We start from the raw sequence: 16967 nt of genomic DNA, 5'->3' as shown, positions 1-16967 counted from the left end.
TTTCCCCATCTATTTCCCATGAAGTGATGGGACCAGATGCCATGATCTTCGTTTTCTGAATGTTGAGCTTTAGGCCAACTTTTTCACTCTCCTCTTTCAGTTTCATCAAGAGGCTTTTTAGTTCCTCTTTACTTTCTGCCATAAGGGTGGTGTCATCTGCCTGTCTGAGGTTATTGATATTTCTCCTGGCAATCTTGATTCCAGCTTGTGCTTCATCCAGCCCAGCCTTTCTCATGATGTACTCTGCATAGAAGTTAAATAAGCAGGGTGACAATATACAGCCTTGACATACTCCTTTTCCTATCTGAAACCAGTCTGTTGTTCCATGTCCAGTTCTAACTGTTGCTTCCTGACCTGCATATAGGTTTCTCAAGAGGAAGGTCAGGTGGCCTGGTATTCCCATCTCTTGCAGAATTTTCCACAGTTTATTGTGATCCACACAGTCAAAGGCTTTGGCACAGTCAATAAAGCAGAAATAGATGTTTTTCTGGAACTCTCTTGTTTTTTTCCGTGATCCAGTGGATGTTTGCAATTTGATCTCTGGTTCCTCTGCCTTTTCTAAAACCAGCTTGAACATCTGGAAGTTCATGGTTCACGTATTGCTGAAGCCTGGCTTGGAGAATTTTGAGCATTACTTTACTAGTGTATGAGATGACTGCAATTGTGTGGTAGTTTGAGCATTCTTTGGCATTGCCCTTTGTTGGGTTTGGAATGAAAACGGACCTTTTCCAGTCCTGTGGCCACTGCTGAGTTTTCCAAATTTGCTGGCATATTGAGTGCAGCACTTTCACAGCATCATCTTTTAGGATTTGAAATAGCTCCACTGGAATTCCATCACCTCCACTAGCTTTGTTCATAGTGATGCTTTGTAAGGCCCACTTGACTTCACATTCCAGGATGTCTGGCTCTAGGTGAGTGATCACACCATCGTGATTATCTGGGTCATGAAGAACTTTTTTGTACAGTTCTTCTGTGTATTCTTGCCATGTTGTTGCAAATGCTATTATTTCATTCTTTTTTATGGCTGAGTAATATTCCATTGTATATATGACCACATCTTCTTTATTGATTCCTCTGTTGGTGGACGTTTAAGTTACTTCTACCTACTAGCTTTTGTAAATAGTGTTGCAGTGAACATTGGGATGCATGTATCTTTTCAAAGTATGGTTTTCTTCAGTTGTATGCCCAGGAGTGGGATTGCTGGATCATACGGTAGCTCTAGTTTTAGTTTTTTAAGGAACCTCCATACTGTTCTTCCTAGTGGGCTATATCAGTTTGCATTCCCACCAGCAGTGTAGGAGGGTTCCTTTCTCTTCACACCGTCTTCAGCATTTACCATTTGTAGATTTTTAAAAATAATTTTATCTATTTATTTTTGGCTTCAGTGAGTCTTTTTTGCTGCATTCAGGCTTTCTCTGGATGCTCTGAGCAAGGGCTAGTCTGTAGTTGCAGTGCGCAGGCTTCTCATTGTGGTGGCTTCTCTTGTTGGGGAGCATAGGTTCTAGGATGTGTGGGCTTCAGTCGTTGTGGCTTGCAGGCTCCAGAGCTAAGGCTCAGTGGTTCTGGCACATCGGCTTAGTTTCCCCACGGCATGTAGGATCTTCCCAGAGCAGGGATCAAAGTGGTGTCCCCTGCATTGCAAGGTGAATTCTTAATCACTGGACCACCAGGGAAGCCCTTTTGCTTTACTCTTACTGAAACCATTTTATGGTGTTACTGACTGTAGTTGATACAGTGCTTATTATGCATGCTGAGTCACTTCAGTCATGTCTGACTCTTTGCAACCCTATGGATTATAGCCCACCAGGCTCCTCTGTCTGTGGGATTTTCTGGGCAGGAATACTGGAGTGGGTTGCCATGCCCTCCTTTAGGGGATCTTCCAGACCCAGGGGTTGAGCCCACGTCTCTTATGTCTCCTGCATTGACAGGCCGGTTCTTTACCACTCGCACCACCTGGGAAGCCCGATGCTTATTATATTGGAAGCCCAGTGCTTATTTTATGTTATATAATAAGCTGAACTTGATGCTTAACCATCATTTATAATGTGAAAGTAAAATTATTTAAGTTCTAAACAGATGATTTCAAGCTTGTGGCTACAATCCATCCATTCGTTTATTTGGTGTATTGTAAACCATTCACTTTGGAATATAAAGGTGACTAAGTCAGAGTACACTCTCTTAGTCCCTTCACAGTCTGGTGAAGAAGACAAACATGTAGATAAATAATTGTATTACACATATCATGCTATCTTATAAACTACCAAGTACTAATACCCAGAGAAAGGAAAGCCCCGGTATGGGAGTGACGATTGTGTGGATAAGAATAATTTTTTGCAGAATCTGAGGTGTTTAATAGGGGAGAAATAGAGAGAAGAGCATTCTAGGTTAAAGGAGCAGTACATACAGAGATCTAGAGATGTATGCCTGAAGAAGGTTGAGTAAACTCAGTGTGGTTAAGGTGTAGAGTTTGTGATGTGTGAGTGACATCAAAGAGCCAGATTGTTAAGAGTTACATCTGTAAGTAATGGGCACCATTGTAGTTTAAGATTGTAGCCATAATTAGATTTGTGTAGTAGAGAACTCAGGGGGTAGTGTTTGAGAGATTAGAAGAGGAAGAAACTGCAAGTAAGAGTAGTTAAGTAGTTATTGTGATACCTCATTTATCTACTTTTATACTGAGTGAAAGAGGCTTTTTATAAAATCATATTTAACTGCTGCCGCTGCCGTTAAGTCTCTTCAGTCGTGTCCGACTCTCTGCGACCCCATAGATGGCAGCCCACCAGGGTCCCCTGTCCGTGGCATTCTCCAGGCAAGAACACTGGAGTGGGTTGCCATTGCCTTCTCCATATATTTAACTACCTCTAAATTAAGCACTGAACTTAAAACTCCTTGAAAGTAATAGCAAAATATTAATGCAAGTAATGTAGTGGTTCTGTTAGCTCATTCAGCTCTTACTTATATTTCAATTAAACTAATTATTTTGTCATTTTGGTTTCAGATAACGAAGATATTAAATGCAAAACCAGAGGATGTTCATGTTCAGTCACCACTGTCCAAACTCAGAAGCTCAGAACACTGGGATGTTTCTTTGCAGGGGGTAAATAAAAACTCTCTTCTTGGGTTTTAAAATATTTTAATAAAGCTTAATTTTTATTTTCATATATTTTTTTTTATTTTCTTGTATTACATAATTGCAGGTTTTAATTTATTTCTGGCATATGTTGAAATATCATGCTTTTAGTTTAGGGTCATTTTTCAGTTTAAATCTAAGAATAGTGTATTGTGAATGGTTGTTTTTTTCATGGAGTTTAAATCTCATTATTATATATTGTATTTTAAATTTATGATAATATTAAGCTTATTAAAGGAGAAGGAAATGGCAACCCACTCCAGTATTCTTGCCTGGAGAATACCATGCACAGAGGAGCTTCTGGAGGGTACAGTCCATTGGGTTGCAAAGAGTCAGACATGACTGAGCAACTAACGCTAACGCTAATAAAATCCCTTGCTTTTTTTGTTTTGTAAATTTAAAGAGGGTATATTGTAAAAAGTGACAGTTATTTTAAAAGACAGCCTGATTATAAATCTGCACCAGTTTTATCACTTTTAAGTAATACTATAGAGTTCTCATAAGTAAGGCTTAAGATAGCACTTTATATGTTTTTTCTTTTCTTGACTGGCACTACTCATGGTCGGTGTTTTAAAAATGGAATTTTTTCTCAGATTTTCCAGTTCTCTGTTTGAGAATATACATATTGGTCTGCTAGTTTTATTGGTTTACATTTCTAACATAATGAAATACCACAGGTTGGTGGCTTAAACAACAGAAAGTTGTTTTCTCACAGATCTGGAGGCTGGAAGTCCAAGATCAAGGTGCGGGCAGGGTTGTTTTCTCTAAGGCCTCTTTCCTTGGCTTACAGATGGCCACCTTCTTGCTGTGTTCTCATATGGCCTCTTTTCTGTGCACACACATCCCTGGAGTTTCTTCCTCTTCCTATAAGGACACTAGTCTTATAAATTATGTTCCCACCCTTTTGACCCCATTTAAACATAAACTCCCTGTGTAAAGGCCCTATCTTCACGTACATACATGTTAAAGGTTAGGACGTCAACATGCGAATTTTGAAGGGGACAGTTCAGCTCATAATGGTAGTATTTTAGGATAACAGACTTTAAGTCACCTTGAATATATGTATTTTTATGTTATAGACAGGAAAAATTAACCATTTATTAAAACTTGTTCTCAGAGGAAAGATTAGCTGTTAGTATTAGTTGCTTTAACATTATTTATTTATTTTTTTGTTTATTTTGACTGTGCTTCATGGCTTGTGGGATCTTGGTTCCCTGACCAGGAGTTGAACCCATTGAAAAGTACAGTTTTCTAGCCACTGGACCACCAAGGAATTCCCTAATGTTATTTAAAAATTTAGTTATTAAATAATAACATTTGTTTTTTATACAGGGTATAGACAAGGAAAATAATAAATGGGACTATTTCCTGAATGCAGTCACTACTGACAGTTTTTTTTTTTTTTTCCATTCCTTTCAAGAAGAAAAAAGCATGCTGCCCATGTATGACTGTACATTTTTTGATCATTGCTGAAGAGGGATCATGAAATACATTTTGTTCTGTGTTCTGCCATTTTTAGTTAGTAATATTTTAATATTTTTTTCTATTTTAACACATTTAGATGTACCTCTTTTACTTATTTTTTATTGGCTTTACAATACTCCCCAAATATACTATATCCAATAATTTAGTCACTTAGTGCACTGATATTAGACAGTTTGGTTGTTTCTAGAGTTTTACTAATAGAAATAGTATTGCAGCAACCTTTATTTTTCATAAGCAGGGAACCATTTTTGAGTGGGATTACTAGGTGTAAGGAAGTTTGTATATTAAATTTTTATAAATACTGAAAAATTATCTCAGAAAATTTGTACCAATATGTATTGCCACCATGAGAGATCCCATATTTCTACCAATTTACTAGTTAGTACTGAATGTTATCATGTAGTGAAATTGTTGCTAACAGAAGAAAAAAATACATTATTTTAGGAATATTTTATCTATATTTGCATATTTTATTTTATGCTTTGGAATACTGAATGGAGTAAAAATATATTGTTTTAAATACACACAGTCTAAGTAAATGGATATGATTTGAATTTGTTTTCTTAAGAAGTGTCTTACTAAATGTGTGTCTTCCTCTACCCTTGGGTCATATAATCTGTCTTTAGTTTTTGGCCTTCAAGAGGCAGACATGGATCACCAGAGAGCTCTTTAGATATTAGGTCTCTATGTTATACAATCTGCTCTCTTCTCTTCCTTAACTCCTCTTTGTTTCAGCAGGTTTCTTTTCCTTAGAAGTAACAACGTATTTTCTCTTGTTCTCTCTGACCCACTAAGTGAAACAGGACCTCCTCAGCCTCCTCAGAGACAAATTTTCTTTTCTTATGACTAGTTTCCTACACTAGTTGGATGTCTTCTTTAGGATAGTGATACTTAACTTCTGGGAAATCTACATCCTATTTGAGATTTGAAGTGGCAAATGTGTCAGCACTACCTTGGTCCCTTGTTGCTTTAGATGTAACAGTATTTGTTAAATGTGCTTCATAGTTTGTAGACTTTGAGGTGGTACCAAAATCTTGCTTCATGTTTTCTCCCACACATCACCGTAGCTTTCAATGAAAGAAAAAGGGATAAATGCCAGTTTCCATAATCTTTAGCAGAATTTTAACTTGTTTATTTGTGTGGTTTTTTTTTACTGAGATATATAAAACAGATCTTAGGTATATAATTGGATGAGCTTTGACTAATGTAACATATGCAACCAATATCTCAGTGAAATAGAGCATTGTCATGAGCCTTGAAAGTTCACTTGCCCTTACCCTTGTATCTTTTCTTTGCCTGTTGTCTCTATTCCCACCCTGTTCTGGCAACCAATTTTTTAATTTCTATATTTGTAAGATACTTCTGCCTATTTTTTTCAGTGTATACTCTTTTGTGTTGCCTTCTTTTGCTTAGTAAAATGTTGTTGAAGCTCATTTTTGTTTTTTACCTATTAGTAGTTTGTTCCTTTTTATTGCTGAGCAATATTCTATTATATGAGTATAATGCAATTCATTTATCTAATTCTTCTGTTGGTGAACTTTGGGACTTTTAATTTGTTTTGCCCTGATGAACAATGGTGGCAAAATATTTTCATATTTTTTTATTAGAGTGTACTTGCTTTACAATGTTGTGTTAGTTTCTCCTGTACAGAAAAGTGAATCAGCTCTATGTGTACATTTGTTGTTCAGTCGCTAAGTCATTTTTTTTTTTATGTGACTTGAACAGGTGCTAAGTCACGTCCTACTTTTTTGCAACTCCATGAACTGTATATATAGCCCACTAGGCTCCTCTGTCCCTGGGATTTCCCAGGCAGAATACTGGAGTGGGTGGCCATTTCTTTCTCCAGGGGATCTTCCTGACCCAGGGATTGAACTCAAATCTCCTGCATTGGGAGGCAGATTCTTTACCACTGAGTCAGCAGGGAAGCCCATATTTATACATACATCTCCTGTTTTTTGGATTTCCTTTCCATTTAGGTCACCATGGAACACTGAGTAGAGTTCTCTGTGGTCTACAGTTGTTTCTCATTAATTATCTAATTTATACATAGTAGTGAAAATATTTTCATATGTTGATAAACTGTTGTGTATCTTCTTTTTTGTTATGTGTCCAAATATTTTGCCCCTTTAAATATATATTTTATATTTATTCTCAAATATATTTGACAGTGAATTTATATATAATTAAATTAATCCATTTTAAGTGATCTCTGAATTTTGACAAATGTATATTTTTTTGCAACCACCAATGTAATAAAAGTGTATGTGTATTTGTATTTATTTATCAGTTTTTTCATGATGTAAAGTTCTATGAGCCACAGGATCTTTATGGACTCATAGGACTGTCATCACAGTGAAGATACTGTATGGTTCCATCACTCCAAAAAATTCCCTGGTGCTATCCTCTTTGTAGATTCTTCTTATCCTCATCCATAATCTATGCTAACATTGTTTTCTCTCCTTGTACTTCTACATTTTCCAGAGTGTCACATGAGTGTAATCATGGAGCATGTAATGTTTTAATGTTTTGAGTGTTTTTTCACTCAGTTTAGTGCCAGTGAGATTCATCCTTGTTGTTGATGAATAACAAACTATATCAATAGTTTGTTTCAGTTCAGTTCAGTTCAGTTCGTGTCCGACTCTTTGCAACCCCATGAATTGCAGCACGCCAGGCCTCCCTGTCTATCACCAGCTCCCAGAGTTCACTCAAACTCATGTCCATTGAGTCGGTGATGCCATCCAGCCATCTCATCCTCTGTCGTCCCCTTCTCCCCCTGCCCCCAATCCCTCCCAGCATCAGGGTCTTTTCCAGTGAGTCAACTCTTTGCATGAGGTGGCCAGAGTATTGGAGTTTCAGCTTTAGCATCAGTCCTTACAATGAACACCCAGGACTGATCTCCTTTACAATGGACTGGCTGTATCTCCTCGCAGTCCAAGGGATTCTCAAGAGTTTTCACCACCACAGTTCAAAAGCATCAATTCTTTGGCGCTCAACTTTCTTCACAGTCCAACTCTCACATCCATACATGACCACTGGAAAAACCATAGCCTTGACTAGACAGACTTTTGTTGGCAAAGTAATGTCTCTGCTTTTTAATATGCTGTCTGCTGCTGCTGTTGCTGCTAAGTCGCTTCAGTCATGTCTGACTCTATGCGACCCCATAAACGGCAGCCCACCAGGCTCCCCTGTCCCTGGGATTCTCCAGGCAAGAACACTGGAGTGGCTTGCCATTTCCTTCTCCAGTGCATGAAAGTGAAAAGTGAACGTGAAGTCGCTCAGTCGTGTCCGACCCTCAGCGACCCCATGGACTGCAGCCTACCAGGCTCCTCCACCCATGGGATTTTCCAGGCAAGAGTACTGGAGTGGTTGCCATTGCCTTCTCCGAATATGGTGTCTAGGTTGGTCATAACTTTCCTTCCAAGGAATAAGCGTCTTTTAATTTCATGGCTGCAGTCACCATCTGCAGTGATTTTGTTTATCCATTCCCAAATGAACCATTGAAGGACATAAGGGTTGTTTCCAGTTTTTGGCAATTAAGAACACAGGTTTTTTGTGAGCAGAAGTTTTAATCTCTCTAGGATAAATACCTTGAAGTGGGATTCCTGAGTCATGTGGTAAGTATATACCTAACTGCCAAACTGATTTCCAGAATACCATTTTACATTTCCACCAGTAATGTGTGGCAACTTCTGGTACCAGCACTTGCTACTGTCAGTTTACTTAATTTTTTTTAATTAACAGAGTTTATTTTTTAGAGTAGTCTTAGGTTTACCAAAAAATTGAAGGGATAGTACAAACAGTACTTGTGTTCTTACACTACTCTCCCCTACCCTCACACATAGTTTCCTTATCATTAACATCTTGCATTAATGTGGTACATTTGGTGAGCCAAATATGATATATTTTTTGATATTGAGATATAATTACCATGTAACATTGTGTTAGTTTTAGGTATATAACATAATTTGGGAAGGAAATAGCAACCCACCCCAATATTCTTATCTAGAGAATTCCAGGGACAGAGGGGTCTGGCAGTCTACAGTCATAGAGTCACAAAAAGTCAGACATGACTGATCAAGTATCCACACATATAATATTTATCTATTTAAAAATATTTTTCAATTTTAATTAAAATTAAAAAAAATTTTTTTCATATACATACTTTAAGAAAAAATCTTGAAGAAAAGTTTGCTGTATGGCTTTCGCAGCTGGTGAATTTAACTACATTTCTTTTTTCTTAGTTTATTTTTAATTGGAGGATAATTGCTTTACAACATTGTATTGGTTTCTGCCATACAACATCATGGATCAGCCATAAGTATGTATGTCCCTTCCCTCTTGAACCTCCCTCCTACCCCCAAGCCCATTCTACCCCTCTTGGTTGTTATAGAGTACTGGGTTGAGCATTCTGTGTTATGCAGCTTCTTCCCACCAGCTTTCTGTTTTACATATGGTAACGTATACGTTTCAATGGTACTCTCTCAGTTCGACCACCCTCTCCTCACTCCTTTGTGTCTGGAAGTCCGTTTTCTATGTCTGCATCTCTATTCCTGCCTTGCAGGTAGGTTCATCAGTACCATTTTTCTCTATTCCTTACATATGTTAATATATGTACTTGTTTTGCTGACTTATTTCATTCTGTATAACAGGCTCTAGGTTCACTTATCTCAGTTCAACTGACTCAAATTTTGTTCCTTTTTATAGCTGAGTAATATTTCATTGTATGTATGTACCACAACTTGTGATTTATTTGTTTTTGGGATCAAGCCATTCTATCCAAGGGCTTCAGGAGAGCGTCAAAAATCTAGGAAGGGGCTTCCCTGTTGGTCTTGTGGTTAAGAATCCGGCTTGCAATGCAGTTTGATCCTTGGTCCAGGAAGATCCCGCATGGCTCAGGGCAGCGAAGCCCATGCGCCACAATCACTAAGCTCACGTGCAGCAGCTACTGAAGGCCACTCATCTAAAGCCCAAGCTCCACAAGAGGATCCACCACAATGAAAAGCCCATGTACTGCAGCTAGAGAGTGGCCCCCCACTCTCTGCAAGTAGAGAAAGCCTGCATGCAGTAATGAAGACCTAGTGCAGCTGAAAAAAAAAAAACAACCTAGGAGGACCATGAGATCTGACATTCTTTTCCTGGCTGGAATCTCCCCAGCTTCACTGTCGCTGAAAGCTGTAATGATTGATACATATTTAAATTGCAAAATTATTGCCACAGTAAATTTAGTTAACATTCATCACCATACATATTAATAGTTACAATTTTTTTTTCCCCATGATGATACTTTTAAGATCTACTCTGTTCAGTTCAATTCAGTTCAGTCACTCAGTCTTGTCCAACTCTTTGCTATACCCATGGACTGCAGCACACCAGGCTTCCCTGTCCATCACCAATTCCCAGAGCTTCCTCAAACTCATGTCCATTGAGTTGGTGATGCCATCCAACCATCTCATAACTCTTTTAGCAACTTTCAAATATACAGTACAGCTTTGTTCACTAAGTCAACATGCTGTACATTATATCCCCAGGACTTACTTATAACTGGAAATTTGTACTTTTTGACCATCTTCACCCATTTTCCCCAACTGTCAACCTCTGCATCTGGCAACCACAAATCTGTTCTCTGTACTGATGAGTTAAAAAAAAATTCTGCATCTAAGTGAGATCATACGGTATTTTTTCTCTGACTTATTTCACTTAATATAATGCCCTGAAAGTGCACCCATGCTATTGCAAATGGCAAGATTTCCTTCTTTTTTATGGTTGAATAATATTCCATGTGTCTGTGTGTTTATGTATATAACATGTTTTGTTTATCCATTCATCCACTGATGGACACTTAGATTGTTTACACCTCTTGGCTATTGTAAATAATTAATGCAGTGAACAAGGGTTGTCGATAATTTTTTCAGTTAGTGATTTGTTTCCTAAGGATAAATACTCAGAAGTTGAAGTGGAATTGCTAGATCATATGGTGATTTTTATAATTTTTTTGAGGAACCTCTGTACTGTTTTCCATAGTGTCTCTGCCAATTTACATTCCTACCAGCAGTACACAAGAGTTTCCTTTTCTGCTTATCCTTGCCAACTCTTTATGTCTTGTCTTTTTGATAAGAGCCATTCTACCAGGTGTGAGGTGATGGCTCACTGTGGTTTTGATTTGCATTTCCTTGATGTTTAGTGATATTAAGCACCTTTTCACATACCTGTTGGCCATATGTGTGTCTCTTTTGGGAAAATGTCTGTTCAAATCCTCTGCTCATTGTAAAATTATATGTTTTTGCTATAGAATTGTATGAGTTCTTTGTATATTTTAGATATTAACCTCTTATCAGATATGTGTTTCACAGATAATTTTTCCAGTTCTATAGGTTACTTTTTCATGTTGTTGATGGTTTTCTTTCCTGTGCAGACATTTTTTTAGTTTGATGTAGTCTGTTTTCTATTTCTGTGTACAAGCTATTTTCTATCTTTATGTACTCTAGATACTTCGTATAACTAGAATCATAGAGTATTTGTCTTTTTGTTACTGGCTTATTTCACTTAGCCTAATGTCATCGCTTTGGGAAAAGCCCTCTTCCTCCTGTGTTTCTCCTTTATTCTCAGATTACTATCATTTTCACAACACTTCTCCCACCACGTGTGTGTGGGTTTTCCCCCACCAAACAGTCCTCTGGGACATGAGCTGGGAGTCCTGCAGTTTATCTCAATTCTGACACTACCTGGAGATAGTTTTAGATCCCACAGGTTATGGGCTCAGTCTCAACACTGCTTCCACTCCACTTCAGATGCCAGTCACAAGTCCAGGTTGTCATCTGTGCTTCTGACCAGCTGGATATACATCTGAGGTTCCCATGACTTCCTCCTCAGGTTGGATTAATTTATGCTAGAACAGTTTACAGAACTCAAGGAAACACATGTGTACATATTCCAGCTTATTAAAGGACATGATAAAGAATATAGATGAGCAGCCAAATGAAGAGATGCATAGGGCAAGGTCTGGTGGGTCCCGAGTTGCAGGAGTTTCTTCTCTGTGGAGGCGGGATTGTCGCCTTCCTGGTATGTGGATGGGTTTCACCAGCCTGAAAGCTCTTCAAACCTCATACTGTTGGGATTGTAATGGAGACTTCCTCACATAGGCATGACCGATAATTAACTCTGTTTCCAGCTTCTCTCCCATCTCCAGGGAATGGGAGGCAAAGATGAGAATTCTAAGCTCATAATACTGACTTGGTCTTTCTGGTGACTAGCCCTTATCCAGAAGCTCACCTAGAGTCACTTCATTAGTACAAAAGACACTCCTGTCACCTAGGAAATTAACCAGGGTTTTAGAAGCCTTGTGACAAGAATTGGGGTTAAAACCAATATTATAGCAAAAGATGCTCTTATTACCAAGAAAATTATAAGGATTTTAGGAGTTCTGTGTCAGGAACTTTGGGCAGAGACCAATATGGTATTTTTTATTATCTCACAGAGTTCATCCATGTTGTAATGTATATCAGAATTTCATTTTTTTTTAAGGGTAAGTAATATTTCCTTACTTACGTATATGCCACATTTTGTTATTATTGATATTATTATTGATGGGACACTTGAGTTTTTCCACCTTGTGGCTGTGGTGAACAGTGCTGCTTTGAACATGGATATATAGATACCTCTTTGAGGAAGACAGTATTTTTAAAAATTGAATTGTAGTTGATTTACATTGTTGTGTTAGTTTCAAGTGGACAGCAAAGTGATTCAGTTGTACAGATGTATACGTATTCTTTTTGATATTCTTTTCCATTATGGCTTGTTACAGGATATGAGTATATTCCCTGTGCTATACAGTAGGACTTTGTTGTTTATTTTATATGTAGTAGTTTGTACTGCTGATCCCAAACTCCTGCTTTTTCCCTCCTCTACCCCCTTTCTCCTTTAGTAACCATAAGTGTTTTCCATGTCCCTGAGTCTGTTTCTGTTCCATAAATAAGTTCATTTGTGTCATATTTTAGATTTCACATGTAAGTGATATCACAAAGTATTTGTCTTTCTCTTTCTGCCTTATTTCACCTAGTACGATAATCACTGGGTGCATCCATGTTGCTGCAGATGTTATTATTTCATTTTTTATGGCCAAGTAATGTTCCATTGTGTGTGTGTGTATGTGTGTGTGTGTGTATAAGAATCTGCCTACCAATGCAGGAGACGCAAGAGATGCAGTTTCCATCCTTGGGTTGCGAAAATCCCCTGGGAAGAAATGGCAACCTACTCTAGTATTCTTGCCTGGGAAATCCCATGGACAGATGAACCTGGTGGGCTATAGTCCGTGGAGTTGCAAATAGTTGGACGTGACTGAGCACACACACACAACTCTTACCACATAAGGAAACTAATGTAAAGAGAAGATAAATAATTTTTTTGTCTAGACTCACACTGTTGCATATTAACTAAATCAGTTTTAATTGTTGTTTCTAGTTAGATTAAATTTAAACAGTGTTAATAAGATATCTGACTCTTTCATAAAGTTTCTCCATGTAACAGTTCATAGGGAATTAGTTGTAATCCCTTCTGCTGCTGCTAAGTCACTTCAGTCATGTCTGACTCTGTGCAACCCCATAGACGGCAGCCCAACAGGCTCCCCCATCCCTGGGATTCTCCAGGCAAGAACACTGCCATTTCCTTCTCCAATGCATGAAAGTGAAAAGTGAAAGTGAAGTCGCTCAGTCGTGTCCGACTCTTAGCGACCCCATGGACTGCAGCCTACCAGACTCTTCCATCCATGGGATTTTCCAGGCAAGAGTACTGGAGTGGGGTGCCATTGCCTTCTCCGTGTAATCCCTTCTAGTTGTTTATAAATGCAGTTACTTCAGAGTTGCAGATTCTATTTAACTTGACATGTAATTATTTTTATATTTCCTTAAACACATTTACCATCTTTTGGTTATGTAAGCTTTTGAATTTTAAAATGTCAATTTCCTGACTAAAGTTACCTTTATATTTTTAAATGTCTTTCTTCTATTATTTAGTGGGCTTTTGTTTCTCCACCAGCAAAAGATGCCAGGTTTTTTTGTAGATTGCATTTTTACCCCTCTGTGAACCTTTATGAGTTTGGCTGTTTATCTTTAATTTCTAAATAAAAAGAAAATTTAAGTGCCTTATAATTGTTGTGTTCTCTATTATTGAATTCCAAATTCCATTTTTTTTTTCCTTAGTGGAAAAGGAGCCTAAGAAATAAGGTCCTCTCTCTAGACCATAAAAGTAAAAAAGGTGTACGTGGTCATCCTGTCACTTCTAAGATATCACCAGAAAGGTAAGATACATGTATGTGTGTGACACAGGATGGTCTTTAAGCTATGTAGAGTGTGACCATGAATGATTCATTTAACCTTTTTGGGTCTCAGTTACCACAACTTCTAAAATACAGTGATTGACTTCAGTGGCCTTTATGGTTGCATCTAAGCTCTGACTTTCTGTGATTCTGTCATCTTAACTCCTTGTTTGTGTGTTTGGAACATCTGGCAAGATTTATCTAATAAAGCAAGGGTTATATATAAACTCCTTAAAATGCTGGGTTCATCATTTGTGGTCTGTAGTGAAAAAAACTGCTCCAGTTAGCAACTGCAGTCCTATAGTCATAGTATTAATGAGTAATGGATATGCTGAAATTAGATAGCTGTGGGATTCAAATTACAATTTTTACTAGAAGGAATTCAGAGCTAAATTTTTAGTATTAGATAACAGTAAATGCTTAAAAAGTTGTTATTTTGCAAAAGAGTATATTTTTTAAGAACAGTAAATGAATAAAAAATGATGGTAACAAAGTAAAAATTAAAATTATTGGGAGTTGGCACAAGTTAGATGACTAATTGGAATTCTTGAACTTATATCAGAGCTCTTTGTAAGCTATTTAGTCTGAATTCTCACCTTTCAAGTGAACTGCCCTCAGTAAATAAATGTATCAGGGACTCTCTGTCCTTACCAATATTTGCTTTCCCTCGCTCCTTCCCTTCCTTCCTTCCTTTTTTTCTATAGTTGTCCTAGTGGGTATGAAATGATGTTTCATTGTGGTCTTAATAAATGTTTCCTAATGACATCGAGTGTCTTTTTACGTGCCTGTTGGTCATTTGTATATCTGTGGAGAAATGTTTGTTTAGATCCTTTTCCTGTTTAAAAATTGTGTTATCTTTTTATTGTTGAGTTTAAGAGGTGTTTTTTTTTTTCATCTTCTGGAGACAAGTCCTTATTAGATATATGGCTTGCAAGTATTTTCTGTCACTCAGCTTTTCACTTTATTGATGGTGTCCTTTGAAGCACAAAAGTTTTTTTCACTTTGATGAAATCCCATTTATCTATTTCTTGTGTTTCTGTGCTTTTGTTGTCATATCTAAGAAACTGTTGCTTAATCTGAGGTCATGGTGATTTACTCTTGGGTTTTCTTCTGAGAATTTTTATAGTTCTAGCTCTTAGATTTAGGTCTTTTATCGATTTTGATTTAATTTTAGGTATGGCATGAGATAGGCATCCAAATTTATATCTTTGTTTGTGAATATGCAGTTTTCCCAGCAATAGTTGCTGAAGAGGTACCAGTTTTTCTTGGCTACCTTTGTTGAAAATCAGTTAACGTTAATATATGGGTTTATTTCTGGATTTGAGATTCTAGTCCATTGATCTATATGTCTGTTTTTACCTCGGTACCACTGTGTACTGCACACTGTATTGTAACTTTGTGGTAAGTTTTGAAATCGGAAAATGTGAGTCTTCCAACTTTATAGTAGTTTCAAGATTTAAAACAATTTTTTAAAAAAACCTTTTTTTGGCATTACCACGTGACATGTGGGATCTTGGTTCCCTGACCAGGGATCAAACCTATGCTCCCTGCAGAGGACGTATGAAGACTTAACCATTGCCAGTGAAGTCCCTTTTCAAAATTGTTTTGGTTGTTCTGGGCTTTTTGCATTTTTAGCTGAATTTTATTTTTTTTAATATTTATTTATTTTATTTTGGGGCTGTGATGGGTCTTTGTTGCTGTGATGGGTCTTTGGGCTATCTCTAGTTGTGGAAAGTGGGACTACTCTTCATTGCTGTGCATGGATTTCTCATCGCAGTGGCTTCTCTTGTTGTAGAGCACAGGCTCTAGACACATGGGCTCAATAGTTGCAGCTTGTGGGCTCTAGAGCCCTGGCTCAGAAGTTGTGATGCATAGGCTTAGCTGCTCCTCGGCATGTGGGATCTTCCCAGACCAGGGATCAAACCAATGTCCTTTGGGTCGCAAGATGGATTCTTAACCACTGGACCACCAGGGGAGGAGCTAAGGAGCTGAATTTTACAATCAAGTTGTCATTTTTAGCAAAACAGCCAACAATTTTGATGGAGGACATGTTGAAAATCTGCAGACCAACTTGGGAAGTATTGCCATCTTAACAAATTAAGTCTTGTGGTTCATGAATATATTTTTCCATCTATTTAGATCTTATTCAATTTCTTTCAACAATATTTTATAACTTTCAGTGTGTCTTGGACATTTATTGTTGAACTTATTCCCAAGTATTTTCTTCTTTTGATGCTCTTATGAATGGAAATGTTTTCTTAAATTTATTTTCAGATGTTTCATTACTAGTGTATAGAAATCCCATTGATTTATATATATTAGCCCAGATTTATATACTGTGACCCTGTTTGTCTTATTAGTTCTAGAAGTTTTTAGTAGATTGCTTGGGATATATATACAAGATCATGTCACTTGCAGATAAATATGACTTTACTTCTTCCTTTTCAGCTGTAGGCCTTTAATTTTTTCCCCCTTGCCTGATTGTCCTAGTTAGAATATACAACGTATAATGGAAGAGTCAGACACGACTGAGCAACTGAACTGAATGGAAGTGGTGAGAGTAGAAATCTTTGCTTTGTTCCCAGTCTCAGAGGGAAATCGTTTAGTATTTCACCATTAAGTATGATGTTAGCTATAGGTTTTTTATAGATTCCCTGCTATGGTTTAAATGTCTGTATATTCCAGCAATCCGTATACTGATATCCTAATACCCAATGTGATGATATTTGGAGGTGGGGTCTTTGAGGGAGTGCTTCAGATATGAGGGTAGAGCCCTCATGAATGGGATTAGTGCTCTTTTTATAAAAGAGACTTCTCAGAGTTTCCTGGTGCCCTCTACCACATGAGGACACTTTGAGGAGTCTGCAGTCTACAGCCCAGAGGAGGGCTTTCACCCGAGAGCTGACCGTGTTGACTGGCACCCTAATCTTGGACTTCACAGCCTCCAGAACTGTGAGAAATAAATGTTTGCTATTTGTAAGCTGCTGAGTCTGTGATGTATTGTTGTAGCTTAAATAGACTCAGACATGCCCTTTTTTGTGT

General features: G+C 37.6%; 1 protein-coding gene across 9 annotated transcripts in view; it reads left to right on the top strand.

The window, feature by feature from the left end:
- SENP7 (SUMO specific peptidase 7) overlaps window positions 1-16967 on the top strand; it is a 171947-nt gene that overhangs the window by 49159 nt on the left and 105821 nt on the right. For all 9 annotated transcript variants that reach the window (XM_061426761.1, XM_061426830.1, XM_061426772.1 and 6 more), the window contains 2 exons: window positions 2999-3097; window positions 13810-13907. In XM_061426761.1, the coding sequence (XP_061282745.1) occupies window positions 2999-3097; window positions 13810-13907 (197 nt within the window). The remainder of the gene's footprint in view (window positions 1-2998; window positions 3098-13809; window positions 13908-16967) is intronic.

Source organism: Bos javanicus, chromosome 1, assembly GCF_032452875.1.
Source record: "Bos javanicus breed banteng chromosome 1, ARS-OSU_banteng_1.0, whole genome shotgun sequence".
Lineage (NCBI taxonomy): Eukaryota > Metazoa > Chordata > Mammalia > Artiodactyla > Bovidae > Bos > Bos javanicus.
This window is presented reverse-complemented; position numbering and strand designations above follow the sequence as displayed.